Consider the following 23198-nt stretch of genomic DNA (forward strand, 5'->3'; position numbering starts at 1 on the left):
TTCAGGATGTCATTTTAGTAGAACCTAACCAATGGGGTTGATGCGAAAGAAATCATATGCTACAGTCATTAAAACTTTCTTTGGTTTGAAGGAAAAAGTAGGGAAAGGTAAGCTTTACAAAGCTTGTATAGGTTTCCTTATCTTTCCATTCCTTTCCTTATTTTTTCCTTCAAACCAAACATAGACTAAACCTCCCTTGCTTACCAACTGAAGGTGTTTTTAGCCTTGGCATGGATCTAGGGGTGCAAGTCGGGCGGGTTGGGCCGAGTTTATTGTCAACCCAGGCCCGACCCTAAAATTTGGGCTTGTGGCCCAAACCTGGATTGAGCTCGAGGTCAAGCCCGATTTTCCCAGCCCGCCTTATAACTTGATGCACTTGGGTTGGGTTCGGGCCAGACTCAGGTTGGTCAATGAACCCATTCTAAAATTATACATATATAAATGTATTTATATAAATATATATACAAATATTTATGTATATATGTATATAAATATGTATGCAAAATATCTATACAAATGTTATATATACAAATATGTATGCAACATTTACATATATACACATATATGTATAAATGTATATAATTGGGCCGGGCTCGGGCTGGGTTCGGGCTACCTAAGGGCTAGGCCCGAGCCCAACCCGAAAAATAGAAAAGCCCGATTTCTTGGGCCCGAGCCTAGCTTGAAGACCGAACATCCAAGCCCAACCTGTGTAAAATTCCAGGTTGGGCCCGGGCCCAAGCCAGACTCGGGTTGGTCAATGAACTCACTCTAAAATTATACATATATAAATGTATTTATGCAAATATATATACAAATATTTATGTATGTATGTAAATATGTATGGAAAATATCTATACAAATGTTATATATATGTAAATATGTATGCAACATTTACATATATACACATATATGTATAATTGTATATAATTGGGCCGAGCTCGGGCTGGCTTTGGGCTACCTAAGGGCTAGGCCCGACCCTAACTCGAAAAACAGTAAAGCCTAATTTCTTGGACCCGAGCCTAGCATGAGGACAGAAAATCCAAGCCCAACCAATGTAAAATTCTGGGTTGGGCCCGGGCCTAGGCGGACTTGGGTTGGTCAATGAACCCATTCTAAAATTACACATATATAAATATATTTAAGCAAATATATATACAAATATTTATGTATGTATGTATGTAAATATGCATGCAAAATATCTATACAAATGTTATATATACAAATATGTATGTATATATATGTAAATATATATGCAACATTTACATATATACACATATATGTATAAATGTATATAATTGGGCCGGGTTCGAGATAGGCCTGAGTCCAGCCCGAAAAATAGAAAAGCCCGATTTCTTGGGCCCAAGCCCAGCCTGAGAACCGAAAATCCAAGCCCAATGTATGTAAAATTCTGGGTTAGGCCGGTTCGGGCTCAGGCTAGGTCCACCCAAGTTGCACCCCTACATGAACCATGACAAAAGGAGACAAAATTTATTAGCCCTAAATCCAATTGTTTTTAAACAAGAGCTGAATTTCCACAATAAAACATAATATGATAATACATCATATTGGCCCCTTATGTATTTTCAAAGCCAGTGCCCTATATCCAATAATGCTACCCTAAGGAAGCTATCATGCATGTTTCCAATTGACTAGAGCTATCATGCACTCAGTGCCCTATATCCAATAATGCTACCCTAAGGAAGCTATCATGCATGTTTCCAATTGACTAGGGCTATCATGCACCTTTCCAAGGGGCAACAACAAGATGTTACTGTTGGCTTTATGTATTTATCTTTTCAGTTTGGAAAGAGTACAAGAACAAATTTATACTGTACAAATATATACAAAATACAAGGTTTTGCGCTCTATATATTTGTATACTCCATTTGAAAGGAGTGCAAATACAAATATATAGAATGCAGAGTCTTATATTTTGTATTTTTAAACCTATATTTTCTAGTATGAGATTTTACAACACTGCACTTGGCAAACAAAAAAAGGCCAGGGCATGTTATTTGAGAATATACATGCATGTATATAATTCATAAGTAATTTTCTTTTGGAAAGCCACTAAATAGTGTCCCCCCCTTCATTTTTCTACATTTTCCCCTTTCTCATTTGATGAGTACTGTATTATCCCCCTCCTTCTCAGCCACTAAATAATAATCAGTAGTCATGAGGCGTCTCTTTCTCCAATTTTTATTTAAAGAAAATCAAAGATGGAAATAATGGATAAAATGAAGAAAATAGCATTTAATTTCATAAATAAAATTACATTTCATCAGAAACATGGACCCGATAAAATGAGGCACTTTGGACCAGGTTAGCAATACATGTTTATCATGAAGCTAACCAAGCACCGGATTGGATGATTCATGTAGCTTTCAGTAATGCGGACTCGACGCCTCCAATCGTTAATGGTCTTTCACGTTTTTTTGTTTTTGTGATTTGTGGACGTGCTGTCCCCCATTTTATATAATACCATCTTATTTTTATAAAAAAAATGTTGGATCTCATGAGTAAAAAGTGTTATAATGATTTTGCACCCTTAAACTGAGCCTCTAACGTAATAACCACTGATTTAGATCAGTCTATTTGATTTCTTATCTTGTATTAAAAAATGCACAATGTGATGAGGGCGAATTTGGCCATCCAATGATATTGTGACATATGGTACCTCGGAACAAATAGATGACATCTGGAACTATTTTGGCAATAATTTGCCTTAGCCAAGTTGATGGTGTCCCACCTGGCAGCCTGTCCCTGGCGCAACCTGGCGACCTGCGAGACGTGCTTGCCGACAAATTCGGTATGCATATCCTAACACTCCCACGATCCTTGGAAATTGGCCCACGTGCCGAACGATCCGGAGGGTGGTCAATGTGCATGGCAGTTGCCTTCGGGAATCTCGGAACACTTAGGCGACCTCTATGAAATCTCGGATGCGGTGTGTGAAGCCCACGCCAAACAACGCCTACATAAAGGCACCAACCCTAATGGCATAGGGGGGGGGGAGTAAGCACATTCTAGCTCTCATACTTTGTGATTTTTAGCTCGTAGTCTACTATGAGAGTATTGACTTAAGCATCGAAGCGACATCACCGGGTTAACCACCCCGGGTCCTCTAACATTGGTTCCTCGCAGGTCCCTAAAGAACTATGAAGCTCAACAATCAATCCAGCTCGCCACCAGCCAGCTCGACACTCTGGTAAGCTCGGAAACTAATAGACAGCTCGACACTTTGGCCAGCTCGGCACCTATAGGCAGCTCGGCCCAGTCAGCTCGTCACCTAACCTGCCTAGCTCAACCTAGTCAGTTTGGCACCTAACCTGCCTAGCTTGGCCCAGTTAACTCGGCACCTAATCTGCCCCCAGATCAGACCAAATGACGAGGTACTTAGCACAAAAAATTGATACTTCAAAAAAAAAAATTGATTCATCACAATGTATATGATCTTATACCATACACAAGGTTTTGCACTGAACTTATTTGTAGGGCTATTAATGGGTTAGATATTGGTTTAAGCCGACCCAATCCAATATGAGTTCATTACAGATGGATCAGGTCCAATCCAATCAGAAATATCTTGGACTGGGCTGATCCAATTCAATATGTTTTATTGGACCATCCAACCTGTTCAAATTGGGTCCAACCAAACCTGATCCGTTGAAATCCCTACTCTTATTTTCTATCAATTGACCAGATATTGGTTCAATCCAACCTAGTCCAATATAAATTCATTACAAATGGATCAGGTCCAATCTAACCAATAAATACATAGGACCATTAAGTCTAGACTGGTCCAATTTAGTATGTATTGGACCGTCCAACCCCTTCAGATTGGTTTTGATTTAAATGGGTCCAACCCAAACCTGGTTCGTTGACACCCCTGCATATTTTTATTCTCTCTCAAATTTTATGATTTTAAGTGATATCCCATTATATAACCACTGATATAACCAATGAATGTAGTTCCTACTAGTTTCAATTGATTTGGGACCGGGGCTGGATCTCCCTCCCTTCACCCTCCCCATCCTCCACTGCCATCATATATCTACTCAAACTGATCCAAGCCCATGTTTCTTCATCAGCCCAAGAGTTAGCCCACCCATTGTCTACTTTATTTATGGTCAAGCCCATTTGAGACAATAGGTAAAAGTCCATTTGACAAGTCAGAGTCCATACGAAAGCATCCCAGCCCACTGCGCATTGCTCGAGTGTCGAGTCCCTTTTGGTATCGTCTTCCTCGCATTCCTCCCTGCTGGAGGGGTGGAGAGGCAGGATAGGAACCCCAACCCTGAGAACTAAAAAAAGGAACGAACTTTAATGGCATTTTTGGATCATAAACCCTAAGAGTTAACAAACCCCTCCTAGTCCTTCACCGTCGCTCTTCTCATCCTCTATCGCCTTTATTATGGAAAGCTTGAGAGCCACTTACAGAGACGACGACGACGACGATGACGATGATTGGAACAATAACGGAAATATCGATCAAGACCAAGAGGCCATTGCTCCAGCCACCATCACTACCACCGGCGACGACGCCACCGCCACTACCACTTCTCCTCCTGAAGATAACAAGGAAAACGGCGTAAAAGAATTACATGACAACTCCGAAGAGCTCTCCGAAGATGAAATCTCTGACGGTGACAACGAAAATGAAGAACCCCGACAAAAACATCCCCAAGGGCAAGAACCAGAACAACAATCACCAAAGCGCACTGCAGCTTCAGACGAAGACGAGAATCCCCCAACGAAGAAACAAAAACCCCTCTCTTCCTTGAATTCTCCAGCTCCCGAAACAATGCCACCGGAACAAGCAGCACCAAAAGCAACGCCACCTGCCCAGCCAACGGCTGCTGCACCAACGACGGCGGTGAAGAAGCCGAAGAAGAAAAACAACAATGTTTGGACGAAATCGACACGGAAGTCGAAAAAGAAGAGCAAAACCAATGCCCATAATGTTGCTAATGAAGACACTGTTCTAATAACACCAATTGCCCGGTTCCCTGACAAGAATGACGATACCCCTGAAATGAAAATTTGTCTTTCCAAGGTTTACAAGGCAGAGAAAGTTGAACTAAGTGATGATAGGTTATCTGCGGGGAGCACCAAAGGATACCGGATGGTTAGGGCAACTAGGGGGGTTGTGGAGGGGGCGTGGTATTTCGAAATTAAGGTTGTAAAGCTTGGCGAAACAGGGCACACGAGGCTCGGGTGGTCGACAGAGAAGGGGGATTTGCAGGCACCAGTGGGGTATGATGGGAACAGTTTTGGTTATAGAGATATCGATGGGAGTAAGATACACAAGGCCCTGAGGGAGAAGTATGGAGAAGAGGGGTATATTGAAGGTGATGTTATTGGTTTCTATATTAATTTGCCAGAAGGGAGTTTATATGCACCAAAGCCACCGCAATTGGTCTGGTATAAGGGGCAAAGGTATGCATATACTCCTGATGGGAAGGAGGATCCGCCCAAAGTTGTACCAGGTGCGTGCCAGTGAATATATATGCCTTTTCTATAATGTGGGTGTTTCTGTTCTCAACTATTTGTTATTTGTGTAACGTTTGTTGTTGTCTTTGTCTTATGATATGACCTGAAATAATGATGAACTTGGGGGATCCATTTATGTTATTCTAAATGTAGATTTAGAATTTAGAATCCCTTTGTGTTTTCTTTGCTTATTTTAGAGGGGAGGAGTAGGGCCAGGTTGTCATGAGGAAATAGATATTTCAAAATTGCAACTGATGAATGGATGAAAAGGAGAGAAAAAGGTTTAATCCATATTTGTGTGTCCAAAGCAACTCTGAACAGCAACTGGTGATTGACTATATGGTAGAAAGCACTGCTCTGTCATTTGGAATTTATCAGAAAGCATCCTTCTGGAGAAAGTTGCCAACGGATCATGTCATTTTAATAGATGCAATGAACAGTTTGGGAGACTGATGCAGGAAACATGTTATCTTATGGAAGTTGCCACACTAGTTAACTAGTTATACTTAATACTTATCAAGGTGCAGGGCAACTAGGATGTTTTGGGCAGATAAATGAGTAACAAAGAAGTTGGGCCCTACTCCACTGAAAATTAAGGCTTTTAGTTAGGGAGTGATGCATAAGAAAATCAACACCCGTGATATGCTTCAATTCAATGCAAGAGGCCAAGTTGGGCTCTTTTACTGCTTGCAATTCTTATGGAGAAACCATTCAACACCTGTTAATATCTTTTTTTTTTCAAGGATTTAAAAGCACCTTTTTTGCCTTGTTTAGGATTTGGTTAAATATCACCATAGGATATTGAACAGTTTTGATGCAAACTGGTGCACACCTCCAACGAAGAGGGATAGAGTAAGGACTATTTGCGAAGAAAGAATTGCAAGGATTTTTCAGATAAACAATATAAAGGCAGAGCTGTAATTGACCTAATCTCCATAAGAGTTGCACACTGGGTAAGTACCTTGGTGGAATTCAAGTTCTTCACCATGGTTGACATTGTAGGAGATTGGTTAGCAGTAGCATCCTCTTTCAAAGTGAAGGATATTCTGACTGAAAGGGCAACCCTTGCGAATCAAGTATATGAATTGTTAGAGATCATGATGGTGCAATTTTGTATGTCTACTCTGGCCCAACAGGATGGGGGGATTCCATTACAGCTGAGCTCTTTTCTTTGCTGCTAGGCCTAAAAATAGCAAGAACTCTACTGATCAAAAAAATAAAAAAAAGCAAGAACTCTTGATTGTGATAATTGGAAATTGAAGGAGATTTAGATGTTGTTAAAGGATGAATGGAAGGAAATAGAGGAGGTCCATAGAAGTACTAGTACACCTTAAGAGAGGTTAGATAACTGATGGCATTCCTGAACCTTCTGTTTTGTTGGATTAGAAGATCAACAAATGGTCTGGCAGACTTGTGGATAAGGTATGTGGCTTCGAGGGAAGGGATATACTTGGATACAACACTTCTAGAGTAGAGAATTAAGAGTACATAGGAGGATCTGCAGTATGCAGTCCAAGGGTTTGAAATTTGTATCATATATTGCAATATTTACATTTCATCATCAATAACAGTTTCAAGGACCAATCAAGAAAGAAAAGATTAGTAAAACAGAAATTTGGGTTGAGGCTTTAGGGTATAGCTGGATGGGGTAAAAAGTTAGAAATTTCCCATCTGCAGTTTGCTAATAATACCGATCTTTTTTTCCTGTGATGGTTACTAGATGATTCACAATCTTAAAGGCATCATAGGTTGTTTTGAGTTATTTCTTTTGATCAGTTGTAGGCTGTTTTGTGTTGGCATCAGGGTTAAAAAGATCATGTAGCCGGCCCCATATAGTTGGGATAAGGTATGGATGATGATGATGAAGTACCTAAACTAAGCTGCTGGATTGTAACAGAATGTGAGTGAAAAATCAGAGCAGCGGCAATAGAAAAAAGAAGAGAGAAAAAAAAAGACAGAATAAGGAACTATATCAACCTGGACAAGAAGAATAAGCTGCAACTAAACTTTCATCTTATTTCTTATTCATCTTCCCAAATGACTATAATGCATCTCTTATTTACATTTTGGAGTTAATGTGCATGTCATTATCATTGTTGTCATCATCAAGACATATTCTTGTCCTGATTATATAGGGAGTTAATGTGCATGTAACTTCCTAAGTTTTTGTTACTTATTTAGACATTACTTATCAATTGAGCAGTTTTCTTAACACTTTTAACCTACTTAGAGGTTACTTAGCAGTTAGCGAGTAACTTTCTTGATGCTTGCCATTTATTTAGAAATTACTTGAGAATAAGTGACTGCCTTTATCATGGACTCAATACTTTATTTCTTCCTTAAAGATTTACTTGATATGAGCATATCAAGAAAAAGAAAGAAAGATTTACTTCATAGGAGAGTAACTTCTTTTGACTTTTTGACTATTAAATTAATGAAGTAATAAAATTATCAAATAAATTAATGAAATGAAAAAACATGTTGCACTCCATTTTAAATACAAATAGCATGATAATAACCCATACAGGACTTAGCCCAAGTACAACGGAACTTCCCTACAACTCTATTTGATAAATTAGTCTCTATAAATTTTAACAATCTAGATAACTCAGTTGAAAGGTACTATCTGGGTTTCCCATTGGAACCATGTCAGCCCCATAAGCTTCTCCCCGTTCCAAAATTGCTTATCTGCGTATCTTACTCCAAGGCTGCATAATTTTCCCTTTTGGATTGACCCTTTGATATTTAACATTCTGGTATTTGGATTTGAAACAGTGCAGAAAGAAATTAGTGGCTTTGGAAATGATATCCTGTTGCTTGGAAACATTATGATCTGCCCCTGCCTTTTCCAGTCTACCTCTCCAAGACCCCAGATATCTGGGACCAATATCGGGTAATGGCCTTTTGGCCCTACTTTTTCTTGTTACATCAAATATGATGTGGATAGATGAGAAAGAATAAGGTTCTCAAAGGGCATTTTGTTGGGTTAGAGTTAGACTGCCCTGTTTCAGCATTTCCATAGGTTCTTTTTCATTTATAATCATGAGGGAAACACTATATCGAGTTGCTTTCCTTATTTGTTTTGGATTTATCTTTGTACTTTGGTTTCCAGAGGGGCCTGCAAGAGTTAAAAAGATGGAAGTGTAGGTGTCACGTGTATTATTTTTACTGAACATCTTAAAGAGATTATTATATTCCATGATGATCTTTGTCATAGGTACAGGTGTTAAGGCCCACTGCAACGGTGAAATAGGGTGTTTGGAAGGTCAATGCTTGTTCTTAGCTGTTAACAAAAACTTTGTTGTTACAACTACCTTGGCCTTGGATCCTTCTCAGCTCTATCAATGACAGAAGTCACAAAACCCTATGAAACTTTTTCTTTTTCGTCAGTAAAATGGCTTCTATTAAAAATCAAAGAAGCCAGTTACAGGTACAAAAAACAGTACAAAAATAGCACAGAAGGACCCAAAAAAGTCACAACCAGTCTTCATTGAAGACTAACCCAACCAGATGGTCTTTTCATATTCAATCTTCCCATGAATCTTACCTTCTTGTCTCTGACGGTAAAGATTATTAATTTTAACAGGAGTTAAAGTTTTGCATGGTCAAAATTAGCATAAGTTTGACCTGGCTTCAGAAGAGGGTTCCTTATTGTAATAGAGTGAAAATCTTTTTTATTAGTCCTTTGGAGAACCCTACACTATCTAGATTGAGTTTGTTCCCTTATTAACTAAGTACCTACTTCCTTTGGAGATGGGAATTACCTCCAATGCTTGTGATTTTGCCTTTACTTTCATTCCAGAACTGCAATCATTTCAATGACCTTATATTCTTTATTCTTTTGACATTTATTATAAAAGCTATAAGAGGATATTGTTGGGATATTGGCCTTTGTCAAGGACTTTGACTCAGGTTTTCTTCTCTTTGGGCTTCACAAGGATTGTGGTTGAGGTCTTGAGTGTGATTCCCATATGTTGGTTGGATGAGGGATGTTCCTTTGTTGGTTGAAGGCTTAGACACTGTATTTCATTGACCAAGTCAGTTGGCTCCAAAATTATTTAGAATCCTTGGCAAGTGCATGATCAGATCTAATCTCTTCCCTCAAGTGTCTTAAAGAACCTTTCCTTGCAGCTCCCTTGTTAGAAGACTCTCCACAACAATTTTTGGATTGGTGGAATCTAAATGATCCTATACCATTCTGTTCTTTATGCAAGAGCTCAGTATTAATGTTTTATTTTTTTTGAGAAAAAGGAAACTTTCATTAAAAGAGGAAAGGATATACAAGATGTATATGAGAATGATCAATCAGAAGCAAAACAAAAAACGAAACAAAGAACCTTCCCAACCCATTAAAGAGGAATCTCTATATTGCTGTACAAAAAGTCCCTGCCCACCCCAGATTTCGCATGAGCATCTGCTACTGAGTTCAAATTCCTTGGAATCCACCTGAAGACACAGTGGATCTGAGATTGAATAGCCCTGATTTCATTGATCTGATGAGAGAATCTCCAAGGCCCCTCCTGCTGATTTAGCATCCAACTTATGACCACCTTTGAATCAGCTTTCAACACACCGAAGAGATGTTCAAGGATTTTACACATCTCAGCCCCGTCAGCAAGGCCTGTACCTCAGCTTCAACAGCTCCAGCCTCTCCAATGGGACCACTGTAGGCCCAAACTTGAGTGCCTAGAGACGTGAAAATTCTACCACCTATTACCAGCCTGACCTCTGTGATTAAGTCTACTATAGCAGCTGCCATCAAACTGGAGGATGAAGTCTGTAGGTCTGGGGGTCACAGGAAAAGTGAGAACTCTTTCTAAACTTGAAGAACTCAGAATCAGCCCCAAGTTTCTTTCTAGGTCTCCCATTGAGATGCCTCTGAACATACTGGACACCTTCATCCAAAAGTTAATTCGAAAAAGCACCCTTCCTTTTAGCTCATCCAGGGGAGAATACTTATCTTCAAAAATTCTTTTGTTGCATTCCTCCCAAATACACCAGCAAACTGCATGGATGATCACCTTTCCGTAGAGAGCACCTCTTTTACTTGAGGTACATCCAGGCCATTGTAAGAGAAGGTCAGACACAGAATTGGTCCAGTGAAAACTATCTCTATAGAAGGTGTCCAAAAGAATTGCCACAGGCTTCTGGCAGGGGCGGAGCCAGAAATTTTTTATGAGGTGGGCCAAAACCTAAAGTGGAAAGGGGGAGGTGGGGGGGAATAAGTATGAATGGACCCATGGGGGGGGGCAACCATTGGGGTGGGGAGTTTGGGAGGGGGGATTTTACATGGAAAACTCTATTCCAAGTGAAGAATTCTGGACCATAGGGGGGCCATGGCTCCCCTGGGTCCCCCCTAGCTCCGCCCTTGGCTTCTGGCTACTTCACAATTTATATGGAGGTGACCACATGACTTCCCATCTTTCATGCACATAACACAGATATGAGGAGCAATATAAAGGTTTCCTTTTCTCTTTCTTAGGATCATACCACAAGTATTAATGCTGCTAGAATAAGCCTCCCAAACAAAGAAGCACACTCTTGGGGGAACAGCAGAAAGCCAAATCTTTCTATGCGGGGAAGGGGGTTAGTAGTCCCAGAAGTCAACACACTGTAGAAGGATTTAGTGGAGAACAAGCCATCCGGAGAAGGCTCCCAGATTCTTTTGTCCTGAGTCAAATGGGAGGGGAAGACAACTAAAAGAGAGGACAGCAAGGAAGAGATATCTTGAGTTTCGGAATCTGTCAAGGCTCTCCGGAAGTTAAAATTAAAAGAGAGACCATTGTCTCCTCTGAAGATAACTGAAGAGCCAGAGGCCTGTTTTTCACGGGTAAGACTAAAAAGGAGAGGGTAAGAAAAGCAGAGAGGTTGCTGGCCCAACCACAGATCAGTCCAGAACTTGATACTAGAGCCACTGTCTAGTCTAAAACGTAAAAAAGGAGAAAACAGATCAAGGAGGGAAGAGATACCTTTCCAGGGGCTGCGAAGAGAGAAACGAGAAGAGACCTGATCGGAGTCCCATCCATTCCTGCTCCTTCCATACTTGCATCTGATAACAGTAGCCCAAAGAGAAGATTGTTCCAAAGGGAATCTCCACAGCCACTTCCCTAGGAGAGCATAATTTCTTTCTAGAATATGACCTAGCCCCAATCCTCCCTTCTTTGATTTGCAGACTTCTTCCCACTTCACCAAGTGATTTCTTTTCTTGCCTCCCCCATCCCATAGAAAGTCCCTTTCCAGGGGCTGTGAAGGCCGAAGAGATCACTATTAATGTTGATAACCTTCTCATTGCTTTCCTTTCTTCTTAAATAATAAAGAAACCTTGTAATGTCTGAGAAACTCAGCTAAGATAAAGGGCATGTGACAAGGTTTGGACACGTTTTCTTCTTCCACTTTATTAAGTTTTTATGGCGATGTCTAAAATAGATTCTATATTATTGATTGTTGCTTACCAAATGAAATTTGTTCAGTCATGAAACATTTAGTCTTCTATTAAGTAGTTTTATAATCATAGGTATCTTAGGTCCTGCTATAGGGCCAGATAAGATGATCGGCACTCATGTTTATGTACATATTGATGTGTGAATGCAAAGCTCCATTAGATAAAAGTTCAGTACAAGGACACAGTTTCCATCCATTGTGCTATATTTTTCTTGATTCATCCTTAGCAACCCAGGTCCATCATGGATTAGAAGAGTTTTTCAAGAACAATAATGACTTTGGGTCTAGAACTATCATTATCTATTTCCTAGCTGAGAGTTTTAGAAGAGATGATTCTAGAAATTAGCTTTATTAGGTTATCTTTGTACCTAGTCAAGGGTACACATTTCTTATCTAATTCTGTATAGAGGAGCCAATTGAACTCATTGAATAGTTGTAGATATTTGTGGACGACTCTGTAATTGCAAATTTATCACTACACAGTAGCCAAATACATTTTTATCCAAGAAAAGAACCCAAAACAGGCAAAGTCATGTTTAGGATTAGACATGTTTTATCCTAACTCCCTGTGTGTTGTTTAGATACTCATATTTCTTGCTCAATCCACCAATGACCCCCCACCCTGATGCACACGTGCTCACACACACACACACACATTTCACCTCTCCTGCATTCTCTACCTCTGTCGTTTTTTTTTTTTTTTTTTTTTTTGATCAGCAACACAAGAAAAATTTATTATTAATTATAAAAAGGAGTACAAAAGGAGTTGTGGCAAAGATTAAGCCCAAAGCCACTTTCAATATTTACAAAACAGCCCAAAACATGGACTGTCTCTGAATTCCACGTTTAGCTAGCCCCATCTGCCACACTATTTGCAGATCTTCTAATCCACTTCACTTGGATTATCATATCCTTATTCCTTAGAAACCTGCTTGAAACGTCTGAATTCATTCTTTAACTGCCATATTACTTCTTCCCCCCTTTTCAGCCAGTCCACAACATATTTGGAATCATCTTCAATAATTAATTTGTCGATCCCTAATTCTTTACCTTTCTCCACCCCATATACAGCTGCCAACAGTTCTGATTTCACCACATCTCCATGCTGAATAGATCCCAAAAACATAGCGACAATATTTCCATTTTCCTCCTTGATGACCCCACCAATACCCGAAGGTTCAGGATTGTCCATGCAGCTGCCATCAAAATTTAATTTCTTCCATCCAGCACATGGAGGTGACCAAACCTCAGTTGTTTTTTGTCTTCTAGATGATGAGTGAGCAATTGATCCCCATGAGCTAAAAATTTTTCAACTTTAAAGACTGCAAAAAGCCTTAAGGTTTTCACCCAATGTGTTTGTCTTCAAAGATTCTTAAGTTCCTTTCTTCCAAAATTGTCCATATCACTGCTGCTCTAGTGCATCTCCCCAAAATCCTGCCTCTTCTTTTAGAGCAACTAAATAGATTAGAGTTAAATAATCCTTCCAAACTATCAGGAGAGAGCCACCTGCAACAAAAAAGAGACAAAAAAAAAACTCCCAAATAGAGATAGAAAAAGGACAGGAGATTAGAAGATGAAAAGCAGTCTCACCATGCAACTTACATAAGGAGCACCAGTTAGGGGACAAGCACCAGTTTGGTCTCTTTCTTTGGAGCAGATCACATGTATTAATAGAACCGTGGAACGCTTCCCAACAGAGAGCATTGACCATTGGAGGAATAGGCCGGGACCACACTTCCATAACATGGAAAGATTGAGGCTGGGAGGTAGCAACAAGAGAGTTTAAAAAGGATTTGCAACAGTGATTTAAAAGGCATGCCTAGGCACACAAGCGAGGCACATTTTATGGTAGGTGCCTCACCCAGGTCCTAGGTGTGCCTGATGCGCCTTATGCCTTGGCCTAGGCGGGCGCCTTTTGAAAATTGTATGCTTTTTCGCCTTTTTTTGAACCTAGCAGCTGGGCTGGGTTTTTTTTGAACCTAGTGCATCTCCCCTATTTGCTAATGTTGTTCATTCATTCATCTTAATAAAATATCTTCTTAAAAGGCAAATAAAATTATAAAATCATTATTTTTGTGTGAGAAAAAAGAATTTAAGACCCTAACATCTTGTTTGGGCTTACCTCGAGAGGCGTGGCACAAAGGCAACTCATAGAATTAGGAATGTAATATGTTTTACATCACATTAGCTACTTGAAGTAATGCAATTGAAGAAAAGAGGGATTGTGGGCTTTACATGCTTGAAAATGTTTTATATGTTTGATTTTATTTTTAAATTTTCATTTAAATATGCTTTACATGTTATGTTTATGTATTTTAATTTTAGATAATAGGTTTTTTAAAACCATTAATTTTAAAAATTAAGTTTGTATTTCTTATTAATATTATGTTTACTATTTTTTTATTTATTTTTGCATTTTTTGATTTTTTTAGCAAGTTTTTTTTTGGTGTTTTTGCGCCTTGCTTCAAAAAGGCGTGCGCCTTGCCTTGCGCCTCTCACCTCGGGTGCAAGTTGGCCCTTGCAACTTTTTTGCGCCTTGTGCTTTTAAAACACTGATTTGCAAGAATAAACACCAAAATGATTAAGTGCCCACACTTTGGAATCTGAACCACCACCCCCTTAGATCACTGAATTCAACATGCTAAGCAAAGCAGAAACACTGGGAATTTCCGACTCTCAAGATTTCAGTAAAGCCCAGATTCCAATTCAAGCCTGATTGGGAAGAGGACGAGCTGATAAAACTCTACCTCTGTCTATTTCTCAACATTTATTTTATTCCTCTGCCCCATTTTTAGCATTGCCATTGCCAATGGCTTAAGTCATCATTTGTTTCCTCTTGATAATAGATATCCCCATCCCTAATCATCCCATCTTCTTCAAACTCATGCAATCTGTCCATTTTGTCTCAAAATTATCTCTTTCACTCTGTTGGTGGGGTGTCCCCCCACCCCCATGCCATAAAACCAAATATTAGTCAATCTGATCAAAATTTCTTGTTTTCTATTATAGATCCCAAGGTTGAGAGTTCCCCGTGAAGAATTCTCTAGAGCTCCAAATATACTAGATCTTTTAGATGTACTCAACAGCAATTTTCTTGGAGCTATGGTGTTCCCAGACATGACTATTGGAAGCCTCATTGTTCACTTGTGCATGAATTCCATACCATTTTGCCTTCAGTTTCTGTACTTGTGGGAAAATTCTATGCCCAATGATTTCTGACATTTTATGTGGTGTTTGCTTTCTAGCGATTCAGTAGTAGGTGAATTATGTATGGCATGGCACTAGGGAATTTCAATTTTCAATCTTGTGCAAACCTGCTGTGGGCCTTATGAAAGAAAGTGCTATGGTTTCTGGTCACATTTGGTGTGGGATAGTTCATGTTCATCCTTTTTGTGCTATGCGAGCAGTTCAGTTAAGACCTAAAAACTGTGGACAATGTGATATTTTATATTGAAATCTATGATGCATGAAATTCTCTCTACTAGGTAGGGGAAAACCTAGCCAATACACCTTTAGCCAGGTCATTGTGGCATCCATTCCCATGCAACATTTCTTGAGTTTGGACCCGGGATTGACTTCATTTATGAAGTTCCCTAAATGTAATGCCAAGATGTGGTGTTCCTATGAGTCACAGTGCCTTGTGCTGGGGTCAGCCTGGTCTGGTTGGTATGAGTAGATTTTTTTTTTGACCAATAACAGAATTCATCTCATTAAAGGACAAGATTTTGATCTTATGGCATAATTGGGATCAACCAATCTGCTCTGGGTGTTCACCTACCAAAAGAAGGGTAGAGGAAAACCTGTTTCTGGTCTATATTGCTGAGGTACCTTGCTGCCACTGCAATGGTACCTGCTTTCTTCACATTCACACCAGGGAAAGGTCTTTGCAGAAAGTTTCCCAATAATTGGTGAGGATTGTTGAACTTATTCCTACTTAGGACTTGTCCTCTCAAAGTTGCTGAATAATGGATTTAACTGATTTTAGTGGCTTAATTTGGATGTTCTTTCTTTAAAATATATCTTTTTCTGCTGTACAGGAAGTGAGATATCTTTCTTTAAGAACGGGGTATGCCAAGGTGTTGCTTTCAATGATCTTCACGGAGGATGCTACTACCCTGCTGCTTCGATGTATACACTCCCCAACCAACCTAATTGTGTGGTCAAGTTTAATTTTGGCCCTGATTTTGAGTTCTTTCCCCAGGAGTTTGATGGCCGTCCAATACCCAGACCCATGATTGAAGTTCCTTATCATGGGTTTGACAACAAAGTTGAAAATGGTGGGTCCACCGAGAAGAAACAGTAGCAAAATCAATTTAAAACCAATTTTCTCTTGTTCTTGTTGCAAGTGGATAATGCTAAGGTGGGGATGGATTCATGCAACTAATCTCTTTTAACTTTTTTCTGGTTTATTTATTGGCTGATGAACAAATGAGACTGCTGTAAAATGATGAAATTTTCTCCGGGAAAAGGGATTTGCATTTGAAGGTTAAGGGTTACTTCAAATAGACCAGAAATGTTGCCATTTGTTATTGTGTTTTTATGAACTTTTAGCTTGTAAACTTGTTCAATTCATTTTCACATATTGATGTGAAACTTCTTTCCCCGTATTTTCTGTTACCAGTTGCTTTCCTCTTGTCCTATCCTAACACAGTTTCTCTTACTAGAATCAATTGCAATAAAAATGAAATAGATGTTTTTGTGTTTGTTGAAAGAATGAAATAAGAATCAAGTAGTCTGCATTTTTGGACACGCCCAAGAATTATGGAATTCGGTGGCACAAGAATTAATGACCTACCTAAACAAAAGACTATCACATGTTGTATTAATTGGTCAAATTTCAAACAACCTCTGCAATTGCAAGATGACTTCAAGAAACAGAAAAAATTGACATTCTAAATGGGGTGAAGGAACCAAGGAAATATCAAATGGGTAAGGCTTTGGTCACATCGTCTTCATTTTCAAACATGGATAAGATAATTACTCTTGAATGAAAAGAACCAACTGCTAAGTCTGCTATTAAATGCGAATTCCCAACAACTTTCGCAGTACCATCCGTCCTTGTGGCTCTTGGTCCAAAGGAAAACATCTAAGGCTTAGGCTAGTTCAATTCATCTTCATTTTCAAACATGAATAGTTTTTATTGAAAAGTAGAACCAGATGCGAAAACCGCTAGTTGCCAACAACTTAGACAAAAAAAGAAAAAGAAAAAGAAAACTGATAATCTACTATATGCGTAGGCGTAGGTTATAGCTACTAGCATCTTGGTTCTTAATTGATGTAATGGGATTTTTTTATTTGCCTGGAGTAAGCATGTACTGAAATGGGATGTTCATCGCCTTTCGGACAGCTACTGCAACATGACTCACATTAGAAATTGTAAGTTGATTAATGCTCATGGGGATCACATTGCTAAATGCCTGAATGTGTTTCGTTTTCTGTTCAAGGGCCTTCCCAAATATGATTAGCGCACAAGTTGAATCAGGCTCCCTTTGTCCAATTTTGCTCCTGCAAATGTCAAAATATTTTCTAAACCGTAGGTGTTTCACAAGCCTGCATCTGCTGAAAGCAAAAGGCGTGCTGCGAATACTCTGAGAGCATGGCATGCAGCTGAACATTGTCTATACTTATATGTTAAATTCATGGGAAGATGTTTCCGATGTGCAGCTGGATGATGTGTTGTTCTCAGTGTGTTCACATGATTTTTGCTTTCGGCATGTTTTAGTCTCTTTGTTTGGCTCCAACGATCATCTCGGGGAAACATTCAATTCATTGAATATTGGTTAAAATAATAACATTTTTTTTTTCTAAATTGATATTTAATGTGATCCATTTGAGGTTCCGCTTAACACGGTCTTTTTCTTCTTATCAGCTTCTAAATTCAGTTATTCTCACGTTGTAATGGTCCTCATTGACCATAGACTTGCTCTTGTTTTGCCATCGTCTAGTCTTTGGTCATGTTCAAATTTATCTATCAAATTAAAGTTGGCGTCTGATTATTTCATCATTTCTTCCTTCGTAACTTGCAATTTGTTCTAACATCTACTGTCAGCTCCCATGTTGATATGATCCTATCTTGGTTCTTCTCAATTCTTTACAAATTCTTTCCCTAATATAATGATAACAAGATCATAAACCGCTAATTATCTAGCTAGTCCTTGCAAAGAAAAATCTTGTGGATTTTACTAATTTGGCTGGCTCAGCCGGATTAGAGCATGCATGGCTACGAAGATAATGCCCCCCTCTCTCTCTCATCCAGTTTGAACATTCCATCATTTACAGTGTAAACTGTAAAAAAGGGAAAAAAAAGGAGATGAAATTATATATCCAAGAAATTATCAGCAAATTGGGTTGATGCAATTGTTTGGTTAGTAGGTCGGAATGATGATCAGTCCATCATCATCTATAATGAATCATTCTCTTCTGCGTCCCAAAACCTTGTTCATCTGAGAAGAATCAGAAGATATATAATAAAGAGAGAACAGTAATTTTCTTTTTAAAATTAATTGTTTAAGCATATATACATGTAGCAGCTAGTTAGCCTCTAAAGATTCAATAGCCTATCATCAAAATGTCTAGAGCCACTTGATTCAAGCGGCTTCAATCTTTACAGCATAATTGTCTCATTTGCAGGATTGAGACAACAAGACAAGGATTCTTTCACTGAGCTCTGCTCTCTTTTCTCTTCTTCTCCACTGGAACCCCCAGCCTTACTCCGAACAGCTTGGGCCTTTCATCCTCTTCAATGTTCTCCGAACTCGTGTAATGAGCAACCAAATCGAAAAGCTCCTTGCACTTGTTCTTCATTCTCACCAGTTCACTGTTTAAGATATTATTCTCCCTTTTCAGCCGCTTGTTTTCATCGAAGAGGCTGCTGTAACCAGACGACGAAGACGTCGATGCCGAGCCTCGCTCTTCGTCGGACTCCTGTGGTACAGTTTGGATCGGTGCAATAGGATGAACCTTGCTTGCCCATGCTTTTTTTCGACGTATCTCACACAGTAGCTCCCTTTGGCCCCTCCTGAACATTCCATTGTAGAACTCCCACCGGCTCGTCACCACTTTCCGGAACCCCTGTAAACAATTATAGAAGTGAGTTGTTAATGGTTTCTGTTAATTCAGGGAAGAAAACAAAAGAGTCTTCTGCTTTTGATCTACTCTGCAACTATATCATCGATATTGGCGGGTTGGTCAAGGAGTTTGCAGCGTAGCTTACATAAGTATTGAGTTGTCGGACAAAGCTCGAGAAGTTGCTGTGCTTGAAGAGGGTTGGAAGGAGGTCTCTTGCGAACTCAGCTGGATGCCAAACGACGAAGGCCGTCCCGTCGGCGTTCCACGAAATTATGCCGTCGGTCGCCGGATCCTCGACGAGCATGTAAGTTTTCAGCAAGAAGGGTGGTGGAGAGGACTTCCTGACATATTCTAACAGATCCTTATCACACTCATGCTCCACAGGAATTGGCTGAGACATGGTGATTTCCTTTTAGTTGCAGACAAAACAAATTGACCAAAGAAACAAAAACCTCAAAAAGAACAGTACTAAGAAGGAGAAAGAGAAAGAGTTTCTGCAAAAGAGGAGAAGAGAAGAAGGGCAGTTAAGAACTCCCAGCCCCAACAATAGAAACCCAACACGATTCCACAGTTCATGAGAAATGCAGGGCTCCTTTGTCTTGCGAAGAAGAAATGGTTGAAACGTCTGCACTAGGCCCACATATTCTTATATATATAGAGAGAGAGAGAAGCACTGAACCAGATGAACAAAGTTTCTAGACTCTGTGGTCATTCTTATTAATTATGTTATAGCGTAGTATCTCTACCATACACGCCATGCACACTCTTGTTCCCCCTTCACTGTAACCGTTTGATTTCACATCTGGTGACATGATAAATTGACAATTCCTTTGAAAATCTCCAAACTTCAAATATTCCATGGACAACACAAATGGCCAGACTTCAGTTCATCAGTGTCAGCTGGTTTTGGAAGGGTCTGGTTTGATAGACATGAGATGCATCTCTTATTATCAATGAGTCGGGTAAATGGGCCGGCCAAGTCAAATCCGGGTCCATGGGTCTACATCCCCCACTTCCTACACTAAGGGCTAACTTTGGTTGTGCTTGAAAATAAGTAATTATTTTGGACCCATCAATAAGTGCTTATTTGAAACCCAACAATAAGTGTTTATTTGAAAAACCCAAAATTTGGGCTTATTTTTAAGTGTTTATTTCCTTTCTAGCACAGAGTGGTGGCTACTGTTGATACGTAAACAGGGTAAGTCCCAGAATAAATGTGGTTTTAAGCCCTACTATGATACTATCGGCTCTCACCACCATTTGGAGAAGAGTTATTAAATAGTTGCTGAAAAAAGTGTTGTAATGTATCAATAAAAAAATGATTTACAGCCCCTAGGGGGAGACTTTACCAACCTCCAACCCTATACTGCCCTATTTAAAATAAGTGATTTTTCACGGAATGCTTATAAACACTTATTAGAATAACTCATTTTTAAGTACTTATTGAATAAGCATTTATTTTTCAAATAAGTACTCCCAATTAAACTCCCGCCAAAAATCATAATAATTAGATAATACTAATAGATATGATTAAGCCAGTCCGGTTCGGATGGGCTAAACTAAACCTGTACCCGGAAATGCAAAAAGTTGGCGGCATGTAATGTACATTATCTTAATCCATAAGGTGTGCTGGTCTAATCTGACATTCTTTATTGTTTGATTGTTTGATTGGATATATATATATATATATAACGTGCTCATGTCTCTCACTTCTTTTGTCTGATTTCTTCTTGAATGATCTGAGGCTTTGGTTTATTTTTTCTTACCAGAGAAATGACTTTTTGACTTCTGTGCTTTCTGTCCATTCGTGTCTAATTTTCTCCTTATAATAACTTTTCACAAATCACAGTTGAGAATGAAAGAGGGTTGTCGTTTCCATCTTTTTTTTCTCTAGATTGGGCCAACAGTAAGTAAAGGGGGTGATGAGTTGGGGAGAAAAATGCAGTGAAGGTAGACGTTTGGAAGGTTGTGAGTTTTGACTGATGTTTCTTTCTGTGTTGGGCAGCTGAACTTTCTTGAATCGTAACTGGTATGGGTCCTCCTTTCCTTTTCATTGTGGGTTTGTCTTTTTAAGGGCTTGTGTGAAAAGTTTTGCCAGCTGTACAATTTATGACCTTAAGCCAGAGTCATGTTTCTTTGTAGAGTTCGTCATCCAAATCCAAGTATTAAATGGGCTGGGCTTGGATTAAGAGTATCAATCCATCAGTTTTAGGTTAGATTTGTCTAAATCAAAATCAATTTGGACGGATTAGATTGACCAATAAGACATGTTGAATTGGACCAATTGACAATTAATATGGTCCAAAGTTTTTTTTTTTTTTTGGATTGGATTAGACCTTATCCATCCACAATGGATTTATATTGGATTGGGTCGGATTGATCGGATATCTAATCTATTAATAAAAGACAAGAATACAGGTGTAAATTGACCAAAATTGATTGGAACCAATCTAAATTAGAACAGGATAGACAATCCAAACATTGAACTGGACTAGTCTAAAATGGTTGGAAGTATTCATTGGATTGGATTGGACCTGGCCCATTACATGTAATGGATTCATATCCGGTCCTATTGACACCCCTAGCTTGGATGGGTCATTCATCGTGTGGGCCAATTTTGGGCTGACTAGTTATAAATATCTAGTCTAAAGTCCAAACCAGGGTGTAATTAAGCAAGTCCTTTTCAGATGTGCTAGCGGGTCTGAGATAGAAAATCAGTCTGATGCTAGAAGAACACTGGTGGGTCTGTCAAATGGAGATCGTAACATGGGGGGCCCCTGAATTGGTAGGTGTACTCGGAAGCCATTGAAAGTTTTTGGTGTAAATTCCTGGAAGAAGGGCCTTCTTGAGAGGGGTATAGCAGAGTAGAAGTTTTGTCTTGAGAGGAGGTCCAGGAGGGCAAAGGAAATTCCCTGCAGAAAAAAAAAACAACTTTTCTCTCAACTTTCTGGTTCAATTCTCTTATTTTCTATCAAAAACTTTTCAAAGCAAACATGGCATTGATATTTCAGCCAAGATTCTTGTTTCTGAGTGCCACCCTCCTTTCCAGGCAAGTTTACACCCTCTTGCATGTGGTCGAGGAAGCATATTCCACACCCTGTTTAATTATTTCAAAGACGAGTGATTAGGGTGCATTCCATTTTTGATGAACTGGTCACATCCCTGTGAAGAGATCAAGGGGTGAAAATTGGATGGAGTTGGGTTAGAAATTTGTTAAATTTTCAATGGGTCCAAACCCTAACTTAAGTTCGATGTAGTTAAAATTCTTCAAAGTCAGACAATTTAACTTGTAGGCTTGTAGCCCTATCTGTATCACAAAAGTCAATATATAGGGGTGCTTTTGAATTTTACAAGTTATGGTTAGGGGCATGCATGCATTCTTTATCAAAAATGGGTATAGCCATCAATGTGTTGGGTTCATTTGATAGAACCAAAACGACTGAATCAATTATGTCAGTTCTGATATGATTCTGTGATTTGTGTCCCCATTAATAATTGGGTTAGGATCAATTTGTCTCTCTCAGTCCGGTATGTTATTGTCTAACAGAAGGTTTTTTCGAAGAATTTTTAACTTTGCTGATTGCAGATTAATTATCGTCTAAGGCTTTGTTGTATCTTAGAAACGGATTTATTTGTAACTCAACAGAGTTTGTGCAAATAACGTTTTAAAGATATTGTCTTCAAACACGCCTCATAGCTTCTCCTCCAATTTTAAGAGACCCAATTTTCCAACAAATAATATATAAAAGTCTCTTTCTATTCTTATTATTTTGTTATGTTTTATATCTAAAAGGGTAAATTTCATAGACACTAAATAAGATAACTTTGATTAAAAACACTTATTTTATCAACATATAAACAGTTTAATATTTATTGCCATTTTTATTAAGATTATGTTCCAAATTATTATCATAGGTAATTAACCAAATCTTATCCAGTGGAGATCCAATTATCCCAATTAATAATTGGTTTGGTTCTGGGTTTCTTTTATAAAATTGATTAATAATCAATTTGGGACTGCTCTACTCATGGTTTTCAAAACCGGATTGGACTGGACGGTCGGACAGGAAAAACTGGGAACCGGTCAGGTAATTGGTTTCATTTTTCCTCAAAATTGGGATTTCTCAAAAAATCGTTGATTTTGGTCAGCAAACCGCTGACTCGGGCGATTAACTGTTCGAACGATTTTGACTGTT

The 23198-nt window shown here is 39.0% G+C and overlaps 2 protein-coding genes across 4 annotated transcripts; one reads left to right on the forward strand and one right to left on the reverse strand.

Moving 5' to 3' along the window:
- Positions 1 to 4172: 4172 nt before the first annotated feature.
- On the forward strand, positions 4173 to 16541 carry LOC104613399 (protein TRAUCO-like). 3 transcript variants are annotated; one of them, XM_010281192.3, is made up of 3 exons: positions 4173 to 5489; positions 8269 to 8386; positions 15972 to 16541. In XM_010281192.3, the coding sequence occupies exons 1-3, from the start codon at positions 4415 to 4417 to the stop codon at positions 15976 to 15978; spliced, it is 1200 nt and encodes a 399-aa protein (XP_010279494.1). In that variant the 5' UTR covers positions 4173 to 4414; the 3' UTR covers positions 15979 to 16541. The 3 variants fall into 3 exon arrangements, with proteins under 3 accessions (XP_010279494.1, XP_088748500.1, XP_010279493.1); XM_088892374.1 differs by lacking the exons at positions 8269 to 8386; positions 15972 to 16541 and adding an exon at positions 14944 to 15247 and having other exon boundaries at positions 4174 to 5489; XM_010281191.3 differs by lacking the exon at positions 8269 to 8386 and having other exon boundaries at positions 4177 to 5489.
- Positions 16542 to 18397: 1856 nt separating this feature from the next.
- Positions 18398 to 19547, reverse strand: HSFB3 (heat shock transcription factor B3). Its single transcript, XM_010281193.3, is given in 3 exon segments — positions 18398 to 18611; positions 18613 to 19005; positions 19148 to 19547. Coding segments are annotated over 3 exon segments (705 nt in total). The 5' UTR covers positions 19403 to 19547; the 3' UTR covers positions 18398 to 18554.
- Between the last annotated feature and the right edge of the window lie 3651 nt (positions 19548 to 23198).

Source organism: Nelumbo nucifera, chromosome 7, assembly GCF_055504915.1.
Source record: "Nelumbo nucifera cultivar China Antique chromosome 7, China Antique-T2T, whole genome shotgun sequence".
In the NCBI taxonomy this organism is placed as follows: domain Eukaryota; kingdom Viridiplantae; phylum Streptophyta; class Magnoliopsida; order Proteales; family Nelumbonaceae; genus Nelumbo; species Nelumbo nucifera.